Source organism: Mastigoproctus giganteus, chromosome 10 (assembly GCF_048544385.1).
Source record: "Mastigoproctus giganteus isolate SK-2022 chromosome 10, ASM4854438v1, whole genome shotgun sequence".
Lineage (NCBI taxonomy): Eukaryota > Metazoa > Arthropoda > Arachnida > Uropygi > Thelyphonidae > Mastigoproctus > Mastigoproctus giganteus.
This window is the reverse complement of record NC_143584.1, coordinates 211,132,685-211,150,830: the sequence shown is the minus strand read 5'-3', so window position 1 is coordinate 211,150,830 and position 18,146 is coordinate 211,132,685. Positions and strand designations below refer to the sequence as shown.

At 35.0% G+C, this 18,146-nt stretch overlaps 1 protein-coding gene across 1 annotated transcript in view; it reads left to right on the top strand.

The window, feature by feature from the left end:
- LOC150079846 (uncharacterized protein KIAA0930 homolog) overlaps positions 1-18,146 on the top strand; it is a 104,625-nt gene that overhangs the window by 33,931 nt on the left and 52,548 nt on the right. Inside the window, exons 4-7 of the mRNA XM_090383251.1 lie at positions 1,571-1,648; positions 2,123-2,224; positions 11,186-11,326; positions 15,558-15,560. Of these exons, the coding sequence (XP_090239377.1) occupies positions 1,571-1,648; positions 2,123-2,224; positions 11,186-11,326; positions 15,558-15,560 (324 nt within the window). The remainder of the gene's footprint in view (positions 1-1,570; positions 1,649-2,122; positions 2,225-11,185; positions 11,327-15,557; positions 15,561-18,146) is intronic.

The following is an 18,146-nucleotide window of genomic DNA, read 5'->3' as shown; positions in this document are numbered from 1 at the left end:
TACCAGAATCAATTACCTCTTACCACTGATTTCTCTGGTGCCACCAAGTATTTTTGCTTCTACTTTTAAGTAGTAGCAAAAATATTTTGTGCTTATTATACAACTCCTTTAGAATTTACCTTTTTGTATATTAAGCACTTGTAATAAAAAAAATAAAAGAATTATATTTTTATATTGTTAAAATAAATTTAATATGGGTTAACAAATAAATGTTCATCCATATAGAATCAATGCCAATAAGGAGCTCACTAACAACTGTACCTGTGCTAAATTAACACTAAAAGGTAGTAAATATGAACCATAATTTTTCATTGCATTGAAATAGGGGTCGTAATTTCTGGAAATAAAAGTGGAGTTAAAACTGTATATGTTTCATTTCTGATTTTCCTAATTGGCTGTATAATTATTTAACATTTTTTATTACAAAGGAGGCATGCCACTGAAAAGCTCACATGCTGCTCTTGGCACCGTGTATCATGGATCGACTAACCTGTGATATATATACATTCACAGCTTCTGTAACTATTACTTTAAAGATATTTCATAACTCTAAAGTACTCAGAGCACCCATCAAGCACTCGGCTGCCCAGCTCAGCCTAAACTCATGCATCAGACAACAGAAATGACTAAAATAGTTGCACATCAAGGTCAATAGAAGCACATTTTTTCTGATATATTTGGGGTTGTCAGAGCTTTTGAAATGAAGCTGAAACCATTTTGGAAACAGTTGGACACCTGTGTCATTTTTCTCTTTGAGTTGCTTCATAAAGTTGGATCAGTAAGTGTTCCTTTTACACATGTCCTTGCCATAGATATGACAGATACTTTGGCTGAGAATTTTAAAACTAGATTTCTTTGGAAATTGAAAGAATATTGAAGTCTGTGAATTGTAATGCTACAAAAATATTGTAATGCGATTGAACTGTTCGTGTGACACTGTTTTGATTTAGAGCAGGAATGCTTAAATTATGGAGTAGGAATGCTTAAATTATGGCATATGGGTTTACTAGTATCTTAGTTCTCTGAATTACATAGGTTAGCACAAAATTTGGTAAGTGTATTTGGTGGCTCATATACAAGTGAACTGGCTTTTTTGCTTATGAAACAAAACAAATTGGAATTCTCTTCAAGAATCGCTGTGCACTTGATATTGTGCAAATTGGTGTTTCCAAATTGGAACCAAATCTTAATTCTCATGTAGAGCAAAGGCAGGCCTAAGGTTTCACATTAATAACATAAGTTTAGCCTTGTTTTTATTGTAACATTCGGTTTTATATGGTTATGGCAGAGATATTTGAATGCTCTGACCCTCATGGCACTTTACATCTTTAATTGCGACTGGTCTGTCTGAAAGGTTGAGTGCCCAAGTTCTATAGCAAAATTTCTCTGTAATGACATTTTTGTGGTTTTAGGCACTTTGTTATGGAGGTGGATTTGACTGTATCTGTATTTTAATTAGTGTATATTAAAGTGAACATTTTAATATTTTGCACAGACCTTTTTATTACATGTTATTTATTGGTTTAACATTCTTATATATCTAAATTATTTAACATTTTATATTTTTCAGTTTGAATACACTTTAACTTGTGCTGTTTGTACAAGAACTAGTCCAAAAGAACTACAGATTTTAAAAAGGCACTCACAGGTAAATCTGAAAAAGTCTGATATCTATAATATGATTTCTCTTAAATATTAAGAATGCATTTTGAAATTTTCATATCTTGTTTCTTTTTTCCAATGTTTGAAAGAATGTCATTAGTATTTGCTCAGAATAGTTGTCTTCTGATGGACCTGTAGATCTGGTTGGTTATATATTTTTCAGATCAGTGCAGTTCACTTAAGAGGTCACTCCAGTCAGAGTTGCATAAATATAGCTGTAAAGCAAATATACCACATGTAGACTATCTGAATTCTGCAGATGTATATTATTCTGTTATTTGAGGCAAGTTGATACAGTAATGTCAACTTGTGTAAAATAACACAGAATTTTTTATTGTTCAAAAGAGGAATAGTAGCAAAAATTTGCAAATAAAGATAGATAATGGTTGTGAATTTTGTGTTTCTTCATATCTAAATAAATGTTTTGGTTTATTCTCTTCTTTTTATCCCTCCTTTTTAGAGAGTCTATGCTAGCCCAAGCAGAAGAAGCATGGACTGCAAAGGAGAAATGGAAGAAATTAGTTATCCAAACATTTTCTTTACAGTGGATAATTATGATGAGGTTAGATTTATAGATTAACATTATTAGAAGTAGCATTGTTTATTTTAATGGAATTTTATTTTAATGTGATATGAGGACATTATGTGATGAAGGCACATAATGAATTATCCACATATAATAATAATGAATTATAGGAAACCACTCACCATATTAAATAACTGTTCTAACACTATACACCACAATTGTAGTGGGATAGTTTATTTCTTGATGGATATCACCTGCAAAGTTTCAAAGCTTGTTGGTAGATGGTTACGTTAAAATATTGCTTTGCACTAAACTATATATTAGTCATTCTACCTCGTAGCATGAGGCCTTTGCCCTTGAATATTTTATAGTCTATATCACTGCACACCATCGAGCATCTCATATTGTGAATGCCTTCATAACTGGGTTGTCACTATTGCAACACCATGGTACCTGCTCACCCACCGAGGAGAAGCCAACAAGCTTTGAAACGGTGCCGTCTGGGTGGCAGTATCCGCTGAGAATAAGTAACAGTAGTCTTCTCCACTGGTGAAGTGTTACTTATTTGAAGTAGTACAATATCATGGCAACTCGTTATGAAGGCATTCACAATATGAGATATAACCAAAATGATGCCAATTTAATTAACTAATTAATTTAACTACTTTGGTAGATGGCTACGTTAAAATGATGCTTTTGCACTAACCTATACGTTAGTCATTCTACCTCGTAGCATGAGGCCTTTGCCCTTAAATATTTTATAGCCATTTGTTTACTACTTGTTGTCTCCCTTTTCTATGAATGAACTCTACTATGTTGTAGGTATGAACAGTAAATGGGTTAATATTAGAATGCCAGTGACAGTAGTCTTAAAAAAAAGCATGCTTTTGTTAAATTTTTACCAATCCTTTATTACTCAGTGAATGTTGTCAATTGTTGTAAAACATTAAAAAAAAGTGCTTGTTACATAGCAATTTAAATTTATACATATACCAATTTCAGTTTCAATACCAAAATAGTAAGTACTAAAAATGTTCTTTCTTCACTAGCTAACATGCGTACTTTAATTTCAGACTGGCACAAATCCACCATATATATCTATGCTGTCATGTCAGAATGTTTTTAAAATTTTATTACTTCCTTTTTTTCAATTATTATTTCTGTATATACTATATATATAACTTATTATATATTAATAAATGAGTACCATATATGGTATTGTACTTACTCTAGTCCAGATAAAATAATATTATTAAAACTACCCCCAAATTATTTTGCCTGAGATTGGTTATGCCCTTAGACTAAACTCTCAAAAGGGTATGCAATTATTGTAAGTTTGGGAAATGCTGATATAGCATAATGTGGTATAATGGTGATGTTCTTTTATCAGATACAAAGCCCTATTATATGTGTGTTTGATCTAGGACAGTTCGCATTCTAACGTTTTCTCTGTCCCCTTCCCCCTTATCAGGGAGGCTGTGTTCCAAAAACTATGTGAGTGCTAGTTATCCTATATTGTTCAGGCATTGCAAGGACTACTCTCACATAAGAGAAAACCAAGAGCATGCCAAGTTACACTACAGAAACAACCTAGGTAGCCAACTCAACTGCAGCATCTCTTTGTTCCTCTTTTACTTTACAGGAACTAGTGGTTTAATAATTGCTGACTACTAGTTTCAGAGAAGATAATACAAAAGTACTTTTCCCAAATATTTCTGATTCTATGGTCAAGTACAGCTTCAGGAAACCTATTAAACCAAAGCATCTTTCCATTTTTAAAAAGGTTATCATTAGTTGGTTACCTAATTATTTTTTGGATGCAAAAAATAATTTTGATATCATATACTTGGATATCAGGAAAGTTTTTGATACTGTTGTGCATGGAAGACTACTGTACAAATAGGAGCAGTATGGTATTAAGGGCAAGTTGCTACAATGGATAAAAGGATGGTTGAGTGGGAGAAGACAGAGTGGTAATCAGTGGATGCTGCTCTTAGTGGAATAATGTTATTAATGGAGTCCCCAGGGTTTGGTGTTGGGCCCATTGTTGTTTTGTATATTTATCAGTGATACAGATATCAGGCATAATGTCCAAGTATGCAGATAATACAAAGGTTGACAGGGTTGTTAATGACAATAATGGCAGTGCGCTACTGCAACAGGATCATAAAAGTTGGGCAGATGGGCTGAGAAATGGCAACTGAAGTTTAACATTGATAAATGCAAAGTACTGCATTTGGATAGAAGTAAACCAGAGAAACGTACAAGCTGTTTACTTAGGGTGATAGAAAATGAAAAAGACCTGGGAGTAATTTTGAATTCAGATATGAAGTTTTCTGAGCAGTGCAGACAGGCTGCCAGAGCAGGTCATGGAGTGTTGTCAATGATATACAGGAATTTTGCTAGTAGGGAAAAGGTGATTATCCCCATTGTATAAGGCAATGGTCAGGCCATGCCTTGAGTACTGCATAGAGGTCTGGAGACCTCATTTTAGGAAGGATGTAGAGCTGCTTGAGCAAGTACAGAGAAGGGCAACAAGATTGGTGAGGGGAACAAAGGGGTCCTGTTACCAAGAATGGCTTAAGTTCTGCAAATTGTAGTGTCTGTAGACTAGGCACCTGCGCGGTGATCTGATTGAGGTGTATAAGGCCTTGAATGGGTTGAGCAGACTCAATTCTGATGGGATTCTTCCTCTTGCTCAGATTACAAATCTGAGGGGGCATAAATTCAAATTGAGGAATTTTTACATCTATCATTGTGGAAGTTGGTAACTTAAATAAATTCAAGTATACATGCCGCTACTACTACCTCTCTCTTCCACTATCATATGTAGATATTCAGCATGACACAATATCATGCCCTAGGGGCTGTCTAGGGCTGATAGTTTGTGCAATAAGCTTGAGCTTAGTGAGACAAGTTGCTTAGCCAGATTTCTATTTTTCTCTTATTGTACTGAGTTATATTGCCTGAAAGTAGCTGGCCCTACTTCCATGTAGTCTAGGGCGGACGGGCAGGAGATTCCTGCTCGGCTAAATGGGCCAAATTGTACTGAGGTGATTGTTAGTCCCTTCAATTCCGTGCCCTTGTGGCATTAGCCCCTGGGACCGCCAGCCCATTTAACTTGGGTGGCGGAGTATTTTACTAACCGACGATAGATTTCGTGGTTATTTTAATTGTTCTATTTAAGATTGAGCTTGAGAGCTCCTTAACATTTTGTATATATTTAACCAGTTATCAACATTATTGATCCTTGGTTTTTAATTGTATATATACTAATTTTATTTATACAAATATGTCTTCCTCTAGTGAGGTTGACTTTCTGTGTGATGAAGAATTGATGGTGGCTACCAGTGAAGTAACCGAGAATGAACATATGGAAATTAAGTCAGGTCAAAGAACTGACTGAATTAGAAGTATTTTCTGGTAAAGGTATACCAAGAACTCCTGTTAAGGGCAGGTCATTGTCACTTTCAGGTCCTACTCAAGGCACACAGGAGAAAGGTTCTAAAAAGAAAGAAGCTAAGATATCAGCCAAAGAAATGAATTCTGATTCAAATGCTCAAGGAAAGAAAGAAAAGAATCTGAAAAGATGAAAAGGTGTTACAGATAAAATTGAAGTTGAAGGTTTTGAATATATAAGAGAAGCAAAAAGTCATTTAAGAAGTTTTTTATGGGACATTAACAGTAAGGTTCCAACTGCAGCTGTACGAATCATTCTTGATTTTTGGGACAAGTTGGAAGCCAAAAGGAAAAATGTACAAGTGGAGAACATAATGTTAAAAGAAAAGGTGAAGAAGAAGTCAGAAAAAGTGTCAGGAAACTTATGCAGCAGTAACTCGAAAAGAACTTGAATCTGGTGTAATGGTTCCAAAAGTTCCAAAGGTGATGATAATAAAGGCAACGACTGATCAATATAAATCTAGTGAGGAGATCAAGGCTGATATCCTTAAGGAAATGAGACCCATGTTGTCATCAGTGTGTGTGTAAGAAATATTAGGCCTATAAGAGACCGTGGTGTGGTTATGGAGGCTGAGACTGCAAAACTAAAAGGATGTTCGAAAATACAGAGTGTGGGATTAAGATATACTGTTCCTAAGCCTATTATGCCTAAAGTGGTGATATTTGATGTAGAGAAGGGGATAACAAAAGATGATTATTTTAAAACAACTGTGGTTGAAGAATTTTAAGGACGTTAATGTGATAGGGAAGAAATATAGACGGTTTTGAAATATTATCAGTAAATAAGACCAAGAACTCACAAGCAGAGAATTGGGTCATACAGTTGGCTCCAGTATTGTGGTTGAAGATAAAGAACATGTCAAGATTGTTTATAGGCTGGTTATCATGTAGATTTAGAGAAATATATTCTGTAACTCTAACTCAATGTTACAAATGTTTATCATTTGGACACGTAGCAAAATTTTGTAAGAGGGAGAGGCTGTGTGGCCACTGTGCCAAAGAAGGGCATTCCTATAAAGAATGCCCAAATTGTAATCAACAATCAGTATGCTGTAATTGTAAGAGGAATAAAGTTGAGGCTGCTCATGCACCAGTTGATAAAATATGTCCTGAATATAAAAAAGCACTGGAGATCTATAAGAAAAAAATTAATCATGGCTAGTCAGCTTACAATTTTGCAGTTGAATGCCCAACATGCAAAAAATATCGCATCTCAACTAAATTACTTAATGGAGAGAGATAATATAGCGGTTGCCCTCTTGCAGGAGCCTTATGTTGTCTGTGGACAAGTTAGAGGATATCCACGAGGATATAAGGTAATATCAGAAGGAGATAAGCCAATGGCTGCCATTATTGTACACTCTCAAGATTTAGTTGTTACAAAGGTGATGAACTTTTGTAGCAAGAACATTATATGTTTTGAAATAATTGGCAGCTTTGGCAGAGTATGTCTCGTGACAATGTATTGTCAATATTCTGAAGAAATGGATCCTTACGTGGAATATCTTGAGAGGCTGCAGCAGGCATTTGGCTCTTGTGAAGTGGTGGTTGCTTTAGACTCTAATGCTAAATCTCCGTTGTGGGGCAGTGAGGTATCTGATGGCAAGAATGTTACCGGACGATTTTCTTGCTGCTTCCACAATGGAAGTGATTAATGAAGGACATCCACCCACTTATTTGACTGTGCGTGGGCAGTCATATATAGACTTAACTATAGCTACTGGTGCAGTTAAGAATAATATTAGGAATTGGAAAGTGCTAGAGGGATATACAACCAGCGACCATCACAGCATCTCCTTCAAGACATGTGCACAAGATGGAATTCGAGACGTGCATGATATAAGTAGATTTCTTGTTAACAATGCTATGTGGAGTAAATTTAATGAAAAATACTTAGACTTAATATCTTCTGTTGACTGGCTTAAATTGAACTCATGTGAATATGTAAAGACTAACTGATATATTGATAAAATCATGTAAAGTGTCCATGAAGAAAAAATGTTTTGTAACAAGACCTGTTTCTGGTGGAATGAAGAATTAACTCGAATGTGTTAATTCCTTAAAGAGACTAAGTTTAAGAAGAAAATATCAAAAAGATGCTGGAGGTTAGGTGATTTTGAACTTGTAAACTGCTTATGGCAATTTGTACAGTCAGCACAGGAAGTTATATGTTGGTGCCGTCAGTAATGCTAAGATAAGTAGTTGGAAAATTTTTGTTGAGGAGCAAGGATCTCGAGATCCATGGAGTTCCGTGTTTAAAATTTTGACTAACAAGAAGTACTTAGCCAATGTTTCTTGTACTATAGGTAATGAAAATAATGCTACCTTAAATTGGGCTGATTCCGTGAGCATGGTCTTGAATGATCTCTTTCTGGAGGATATGAATACTATGGACACATCGGAACAACTTGTTATGAAGCAAGAAAATGCTATATATAATACGGTAAGCAGAGAAGAATTATTTACTTTGGAGGAAATTGCCAGGGCTATAGACTGTGCAGACACAAGCTGGTCGTCGTGCCCTGATAAAAATGAAGTTGATGTCCTTAAGAAGTCTTATAAACTTATGCCAAGAATATGTTTAGATATGCATAACAAATGTTTGGAGGAGGGTGTCTGCCCCCAGGCCTGGAAGCAGGCACATGTGAAGTTGATTTTGAAAGGAGTTGACAAACTTTTAAATGAAACTGGTTCATACCGCTCCATTACTCTGCTATCTGTACTGGGAAAGACTTATGAACGATTGTGTATCAATCACTTAATGATTAGTTATAATATGAAGGCTATATCCTCTGAAAACTAGTCTGGTTTCAAAAAAGGTTATGGAAAAGAGGATGCCGTATATAGCTTGATTCAGGCATTGGAGGGCTGTGGGGATCAGTATGTGCTAGGAATTTTTATAGATTTCAAGGGTGCCTTCGACAGGTTGTGGTGGGATGGCATCCTTGCCCGTATAAGAGCAACAGAGTGCTCTGTTATGTTATATAAAGTATTTAGAGACTATTTTAACGATAGGAAAGTGAGTGTAGAAACTATGTATACAAAATTTGAGAAAGTGGTACAAAGAGGTTGTCCTCAGGGCTCAGTTATTGGTCCCTTTGCATGGAACATAGTCCTCAATGAGTTCTTACTTAAGGAGAAAGAAGGAATAAAAAAGATTGCATATGCTGGTGATTTAGCAATTTTAGTATTTGGTAATTCTCGTTCTATATTAGAGAAAAGATCTGAAGAAATTCTAACTGAATTGGAAAATTGGAGCAGACTATAAGCTGCAGATATCTCAGCACAAGACAGTCCAGATGTTGATGAAAGGCCATTTAATTATGAATAGAGTACCGACTCTGAGACTCCTGGTCAATTCAGTTTGGTACATTAGTGACAAAGGTTGCTTGAAGAACTAATGCTTGAAGAACAATTGTTCTTCACAGAACATGCAAAATATTTAAAGACAAAAATTAGGACACTTTATTCCAAGCTCCAGCAGGTTGTAAGAAGGGACTGGAGCATTAAAGGCCGTGGCCTAAATTTGCTTTGAGTGCCTATTTGTCCCGATCATAACTTATTCCTCCAGAGCATGGGTGCATTGAATTGATAAGGTGGTTATTAATAAGTATTTATTATAGGCACATAGATTTGCCCTGCTTAGTATTACTTGTGCTTGCCGAATTGTCTTGACAGAGGCCTTGCAAATTATATCTGGTAGGCAGCCAGTTCAGTATAAAGTTTTACTGTCTAGATTTATGTATTATACAAAAAAGAATATAAAGAAAACCATTATGGGCATGACTTCATCTTGCCCAGATGAAGGAAGGCTTTACACCAGAGCTGATATAAAACAAGAGAAAAAAAACATGTGAGAAGCTCAAAGTTAAGTGGCAAATAAACTGGCAAGAATCTGAAAAGGTAGGCAAACCTATATGTTCTTTCCAAATGTGTAAAGCATATTTCCACATATTTCCATATTGAGCTTTATAGCTCCGGTTCATACTTTCCAAATGTGGATATAGTAGATACTCGGAAAAGAACTCGGTTGCAGTTTTGGTTGAACGCTACCTTTTTAATAACAGGCCATGTTCTATCTTACAGGCTTTTTCAGTTTGGACTCTTGGACCAAGTTACGTGCAGTTGTGGTGAAGATGAGACCGCAGAACATGTTATGTTAGATTGCAATCAATATCTTGATTTAAGAATGAATTTAGAGTTGTCTGTAGGCACTCTGGTGAGCGAGAGACTTTGGATCATGTTCAAGGCTAGACAGCTATTTACTTATTTTAATAATTGTTCCAGCTGATTTTAGAAGACCTACCTTGATTCAAGTAGGTAGTGGAACTAACTCTTCTCACTAAGATTGATGGAAGGAAATCTTTAAGACCTGATTTTACTTAGAGGCTAAGTGGCTGAAATATTTGTTTGTTTAAATTGTGTTGTGTTATATTAACACTTATATTAACCAAATTTGAACTTGAAGCTCTGTAATTAGTTAATATTTGTAAAATAATAAGAGGCGTTTACCCCAATATAGTACGTAGAACACTTCCGTATGATACTCTCCAGAAATTAAAACGAAAAAAATCGAAAACTTACATTAGAGTAAAAAATAAATAATTAAAAATCAATTTAACGCAATTAAAAAGAATCTAACGAAAATATTCAAAATATTGAGGTAAACTCCTCTTATTATTTTACGAATATTAATATCAACGTAGAACATATTGAGTATTACAGCTTTGATTCACACTATGTAATTAGTTAATACGTTGACCATAACCACAGATAGGCTTCAGCCTAGGTAGTGGGTTTGGCAAAGTTGTCTTAAATAAATAAAAAAATATGACACAATAGTATCACTCTATAACAGCATCCCAAATGAAATCTGTTGTCTAAGTGCATTCTACAGACAACAGGGTTCTTTGGATTGGAGTGGGTGACAGCCCTTCTACTCAGGTCCCTCTTGGTGAGCCAACAAGACTTGCTGCTGAGAAGCAGGAACAACATTGTCTAAAGGCATCATAGTTGAACCTGACCACCAAAATTTTCTGGCTATTTCAAATCTTTCTTGCTTTGCTAACTATATTGATTGTGCATTTCCCAGTGTATAGTTTTAATATTTCTTATTTTGTTTACCTCTCCCCATCTCCTCTACTCAGATCCCTCTTGCTTAATTTCCAGACAGTGGCTGGTAAAATCCATTCGGAATATTTATTAAAAATCTTGAAAACAGAAAATTAATTTCTGTTAAAGATTTTTAATACTAAACAGCATTGGAAGAAAAAATAAACAGTTGTTAAATAATCATTAATAAATTTGCATAGATTTTTATACTTTTGTTTACATTTCTGTAGTGTACTCTTGACTTAGCATATTAACCAGCAAAATGTTTTGTCTATTCTTCATATAGTTTTCATAACATTCAGGTTCCCTATTTGGAAACCAGTATATACTGTAGTTAGTTATTCTAATAAATTTAATTTCATTTGTTTTAATTTACTTTTTTAAAAATGAAAATATGTTGTAAAACTTTTAATTTTCCTTTTGTAGATATTTGAGGACATATTGGTAAGGGATGGTGAAATGGTGTGCGTGGAGTTACTAGCTACAGACAGAGGGGGAAGCTTGCAAGGAGTTATTTTTCTTGGTTCTATACATTATGAAGCTTTAAAAAGGGTGTATGATGCAAGGGTAAGGAATATTTGCAAATATTGCTTAAGATTTATTATTTATTAGTGTAATTGCCTCTCATATGACTGATGGCTGTTTTTATGCTGTGCTTCAAATAGATGGCCTAGCATAATTCCTCCCATTCACTTTAAAGCTCAGTTGAGATTTCCTTGTAGCTTTTAAGAGCTACAAGGAAATCTCAGTAGTGATCTTGCTTGGATGCAGAAGAATTTTGCTGTTGACTATTCTGGATATTTTATCCATTTCTTTATAAACTTGGCTGCCACATGGGGAATTCAAAAATGATGGCATTATATTTGTTCTATTATCCAGTAGGATATCGCACAGCTTCCCAAACCATTGCACTATACACCCCTTAAAATTTTTTTTTAAATTTCACAATCCTCCCCTTTTCCAAAAATTAATAAAAATAAAAATGCAGTAAATCAGCTATATTAATATAATGTCAAACTAATTTGTTTAAACCGGTATTAAATTAATAAAAAAAAGTAGTGTACCTACATTACTGAGAAGGATGCTGCATCATGGTGCATAATTTCTCGAATTGTGGTTTGAGTCTTAAAATGGCCACGCGACGATCTTTATCTATGTCCATCAGAGTACAATACTTTGTTTTTAACATGAAGCAGCTGAGAATCCTGTCTTGCTTAAGGTAAGATGTTGCAAAAGGTAGGAGAATTTGTCACTTTCTTGCTGAGGTCAGAGCACTACTGATTCCTTGCAAAACTTAAGTTGCAATGAAGTATCAGAGATCATTTCAATGTACTTTCTTCCTCTTCAATATTAAACTGTTTAACATGGATTAGTAGCTTGAAAGGGGTCTCTTATCCAGCTCTATTTGTTGCTCATAGTTTTTGAAAAGTACTTTGTGAACGAGGATTAAAGATTATTTAAGTGTTGTTTCATACATTGTTTAATTTCAGTGAAGTTTGTTTGTAGATCATTGTCCTCTACAATATCCTTTAAGTGGGGAAACATATCCTGTTTTTTTCCAGTTTCCTAAGACATAGGGCAATCTTTCTGACAAAGGCATTGACCTCATCATTCGCTAATAGAACATTTGTGTTGCATACCTGCATTCAATGAATTGAACTTTTCAAAAATGTCACTTAAGTAGACCAACTTCATTAGGAAGTGTTCATTGAGGAAATATTCAGAATTTTTTTTTTTATATATTATTTTTCTAGACAGAGTTAATTCTTCTCATAAGAGGTAAACTCAAGCCACAACATTTCCTCTTGATGGCCACCAAGAATTGCAGTAGAACAGAATCGACTTGTGTTGAGCTGCCATCTCTTCATAAAGCTGTGCAAAAAACCTGCTTTTCAATGGGCATATTTTTTAGCATTAGCATTAGCATTAGTAGAGGCATTTGATGCAAGAAAGCAAGCTTATGCAGCATCAGCCAAAAAAAAAAAAAAAAACCACTTCCACTTCACCCCTCTGTTCGTTCAAAATACCTGCCCAGCTGAGCCTTAAACTTATTTAGGCTATCAACTTCCACGACAAGGGATGGAAGTCTGTTCCACCAACCAACCACTCGCTGGCTAAAGGCAAATTTCCGCACGTCTATCCTACATCTGTCTTTCCTCAATTTGAATTTATGCCCTCTCAGGTGATTATTCTGAGCGAGAGGAAGAATCCCATCAGCATTGAGCATGCTCAAACCATTCAATGCTTTATACACCTCTATCAGATCACCTTGCTGGTGCCTAGTCTCCAGACACTGTAATTTGCAAAACTTAAGCCTTTCTTCGTAAGAGCACCCCTTTGTTCCATTCACTAATCTTGTTGCCCTTCTCTGTACTCGTTCCAGCAGCTCTACATCCTTCTTGAAATGAGGCCTCCAGACCTGTATACAGTACTCTAGGTGTGGCCTGACCATTGCCTTATACAAGGGAATAATCACCTTATCCCTGCTAGAAAAATTCCTATATATCATTGACAATACACCATGAGCTACTCTTGCAGCCTGTCTGCACTGCTCAGAGAACTTCATATCTGCCTGCACAACCACCCCCAAGTCCCTTTCATTCTCTACCACTGTCAGTGTAGTACCACAGAGTTGATACGTTGCTCTGGGGTTGCTGTTTCCCATGTGTAGTACTTTACATTTGTCAATGTTAAACTTCATTTGCCACCTCTCAGCCCATCTGCTCAACCTTTCCAGATCCAGTTGCAGCAGCATAGTGTCAGTAGTGTCCTTGACAACCCTGCCTACCTTTGTATCATCTGCAAACTTCGACATTAAGCTTGATATACCATCATCAATATCATTTATGAATACAGAAAACAATAATGGACCCAACACTGAGCCCTGAGGGACTCCACTAATAACATTAGTCCACGATGAGCAGTGTCCATTGATTACCACTCTCTGTCTTCTCCCCCTCAGCCACCCCTTATAATGTGGGTGGCTGAGGGGGAGAAGGGGAAGAGGGGGAGAAATCATAAACCCCATTTTGATGAGGTTTATGGTTTCACTCAAAGTTCAACTCTTCATTCAGTTCTTGGCACAACTGCTTTGTAACCAGTGACACTGAATAAATATTCAAGTGACACTAGTATTCTTGGTGTATCATGCAGTGTGTCCAGATAGCTTCTGGTGCCGATTGCTTAATCCTTTACTCCTTTAGTATTTCTGGCCTTTACTTGGGCCCTGTCTGTGCACACTCCAACACAGTTTGACCACATTAAACATTTTTCTTTCACAAAATCATCAACAGTTTTGAAGAGTACTGTTGCTCTAATTTTTATAGGCTTGCAGGAAAGGACTCTTCATTAATGTTTTTATTGTCAATGTACATATGCTATTAAATGTGCTATATCACTGCAGTCAGTTGCTTCATCTAGCTGTATTCTAAAAGCTTTATTTCTCATATTTTCCTTTCAAAGGGTTTATTTCTCAGCTTTTCCTTTCAAAATGTTTATTTCTCAATTGATCCTCCAAATCTGGTACATCAGAAATCCACGGTGAAACTGTGTTATTTGAGATAGGTACATTGGGAAGGTGTTGAATACTCTTGTCACATAGCAATGTTTGTACCATGTTAATTGCTGCAGAGAGAACAAGACTTTTCCTGATTGTGTGTGGTTTCTTATTTTGTGCTATTCTGTTTGCAACTTGATATGATGCCAAAAGAGCTTTGGATGAAACAGTTGTAGTACTTAGGAAAGATTTTAGATGTACACGCACTTCATCTGGGGCTTGTTTTTCATTTTAGGATGTTTTTTTTTCTAGGTGCCATTTAAGTTTATTTGGCTTCAGACTGTCAGCTGCAAGGACACTTAGGTTGTTCTTTCCTGTTTATCACAACACTTGTGAAACCAAATGTGATAGGTATGGTTTTTGTTATTATGAGATTTTAATTTGGATGCTGGAGTTTGACTGTTGCAAGGAACAGGTTTGTCACTTGGTTTTCATTTTTATCCTGTCAGAAACCTCTTCATTATTTTATGGGTCTCGTCCAGAACTGCCTAATTCGAAACCTAACAATAATAATAACAATAACGAGACAGTGAATCACTGTTAAAGGGGACACCTGACTTTGTTTGTGCATCCATATGTTTACAACAATAAGGTAAAACTGAAATATGTACCATATATTCTAGCATATAAGTCAACCCTTAGTTTTTGGCTTGAAAATTAGTCATTAGTCATATAAATAAATAAAATAAATCTGCAGCCATTGTCAGTCCACTGCAGGATAGAGGCCTCCTCAACAAGTCATGATGAGGAAATGAACCATAATATGCCCTGCTAGTCTGGTGCGAGTTGGCAGATCGACTATGTTTAGCAGTCAAGGGCTTGAATCCCAGTCTACTCAAAGAGTGTGTGCTATTGCATGCTCCTGACCACTTTACCCTTATGACTTTTGACGAGGTAATCGTTTTTGAAAGGTTACCAGAATTTATTTATTTTTAAACTTCTATAACCATGTCTTGGCACATAATAGCCTTAGCTGCTAATATGCCAATAAAATTGTAATTCAGTCAATCCTGACTTCTCGGCTACAGAGGCCTATATCATTAGTCATATATTTGCCATCAATTATTTGTCTTTTTTAGTTATCCTCTGATGCGAAAGAACTGAACAAAGATTGGTGTCATTGTCTGTGTTTTAATTCTGTTATTTCTGCTCTTTCTTTTAGAAGCTTACATTGTGACATTTTAGTACAATGCACATTAAACTGTAAAGAAAGCAACAAACATATAAAGTAATCTCATGTAGCAGGTCACTAAACTAAACTTACAGGCCTAGGTCACAACATGACATTGCTCATTGAAGCTGTATATACATTGGAGGCTTTGATTATGTAGCTAAGCCATTGCCTGATTGATATCTCTGTAAGCAGTGCATCAATAATGGAATCGAATTTTGCCATTATTAACTGACAATCTGGAAGAACTTAAAGTAAATCTGGAAATTTAACATCCAACAAATTCCATGAACTGTTTTCGTCTAAAGAAGAGGAACAACTTCTTCAGTTTTAATTAAAAGGTTTATCAAACTGTGTATTTGTGAGAAATATTTTTCACAAATGTATTTATTGCATGTATATTTTTGAAGTATAACGCCAATATATTTAGGAATACTAAATACATTGGTATTAATTTGTCTTTATTATTATCTTTAATTCAAGCTTAAGATTTTATACTTAGCATATATGTCGACCGTAAAATTTTAGATGATTTTTTTTTGTGCTTCAAAGGTCGACTTATATGCCGAATATACAGTAACTAAATTTCAGAAGAAAACAAAATATAATGATCATTGTGTCCACTTTCCTAAATTTTATCTTATTGACTATTTTTATTGTTATTATTACTATGCACAAGAATTAACATTTTGCCTCTGCCGATTCAGCACCTTAACTACTAGATAGTGGAGTATGAATGAGTCTTTCAGAAACTGCAGTGAATGAATGAATCACGATGAATGAACCTTTCAGAAACTGCAAATTCAGTACATATTTTTTCTTATTTGCTTATTTTCAACTGGTCATCCTATTAAAACTAAATAAACTTTTTTGTGCCTACCTCGAGGACATTCCCTCCTCCCCAAGAAGTGGGGGTGATCCCATAGTTTGGGAATCAGTAGATTATCAGAATAAAGAATAAAATTTAGTGTACAGCAGACTCTCGATTTACCGGGACATTTCAAGAGGCCAAAAAAAAAAAAAATAAATAAATCAACCAGAAATCATAAAATTCAAGTAATAATTAGAAAACTAGAATAGGTATAAACAGATGTTTTGCAAGTCGTAAATAAGCGACAGGCAGGGCCTTATAAAGTCATCATTGGGAGATTATTATCTTGCGATCCTCACTGTCTTTACACCCGAAGCTAAAAAAAAAAAAAAAAAAAGAGAGAGAGAAGAAATGTTTAGTTTTAGGGCGCTGCTTCGATTGTTCTGTTTCATCGCACTGTAAAGAGAAAAATTTTGTTTCGTTATTTGTCATGGATAACGAAAAATTTCATTTTTGTTTAGAAATCGCGGAAATGATGGGTGAACGCAAACTAGTTGAGCTTTCAATTAAACAAAAACTTGAAATTATTCAAAAATTTGAAAATGGTGCATCCGTTATATCTCTAATGAACCATTATAATGTTGGTGACCAAAACCATATGCGACATCATAAAAAATAAAGGGAAGCTATTAATTTAAAATCGACATCGCAAAAAATAAAAGGGAAGCATCGTATTGGACACACGAGTAGTGCGTAGTAAAATTTTTATCTATTGCCATATTTTTAACGTAGGTTGCTGAACATTTTTGGATATACTGTACTGTAGTAAGTCCCCGACTTACGTTAATTTTTTATATATTTTTTCACTCAGTTTTTTTCTTTTTTAGGATTTTAAAATTTAAAACAGAATAATAATAATAAGCAATCAACAAAGACGATCATGGCACACACAAATTGCACAAGCGGGATATGGAGTCACAAACTTAAAAATAGGAATGGAAGAAAAGATTTTTAAAATTTATTTAGGTTTTTTTTTTTTTATATGGCTGAAGATTTCAATAACGTAAAATCCCACAGAATTCCAGCTATCTGTATATTATTGCAAATGCAATATGATCGAGTTCACTACCTTTATAATGAATTGCAGTAACAGAAAAGCCCAATAAACCGGAAGTGCAAATCGTTTTTATTGTTTTATGGTAGTGACCTCCAGAAAAGTGTTTTAGTAAAATGTGAGCTCGCGTGGGGTGATAGTAGTGAGTTTTCGCCTTAACCCTGTGAAATTCTTTACATAAAATTTCCTTTTGACTGTTATCATGGACGAAATGAAGAGAATAAGTGACAACGGTACTAGTAAATCTATCAAAAAAAAAAAAAAAAAAGGAAAGTGATTGATTCGGATCAGAAAATTAAAATAAGGATGTTTGAAAATGGTCAAACATGAACAAAGTATCGCACGGAATTTAGATTTGTCAGTGTCAACAGAACACAATAATAAAGGAAAGAGACAGAATACGAGAAGTGGTAAAGGGATCGGCACCAATGAAGTCAACTATGATAACCAAGGCTACGGAATACATATCAGTTTTTACTGTACGATTTCTTCCTTTAATGTTTTCTTTTTGTATGTGCCACTCCAACAACTTTGCTGTCCTCAGATAAAGTTTTTAATTGAACTAATTAAAAATATATAGTTATTTTTTCTAAATAACTAACTAATTGAAAAATATAATTATATTTTTCTTCATTCTTCTGAGGATATTATGTGGTTTTTGTAATTTTGGCATATCACGGATATAGGAGCAATATTTTATTAGTCATTCCCTAGTTACATAAAACTCAACTTACA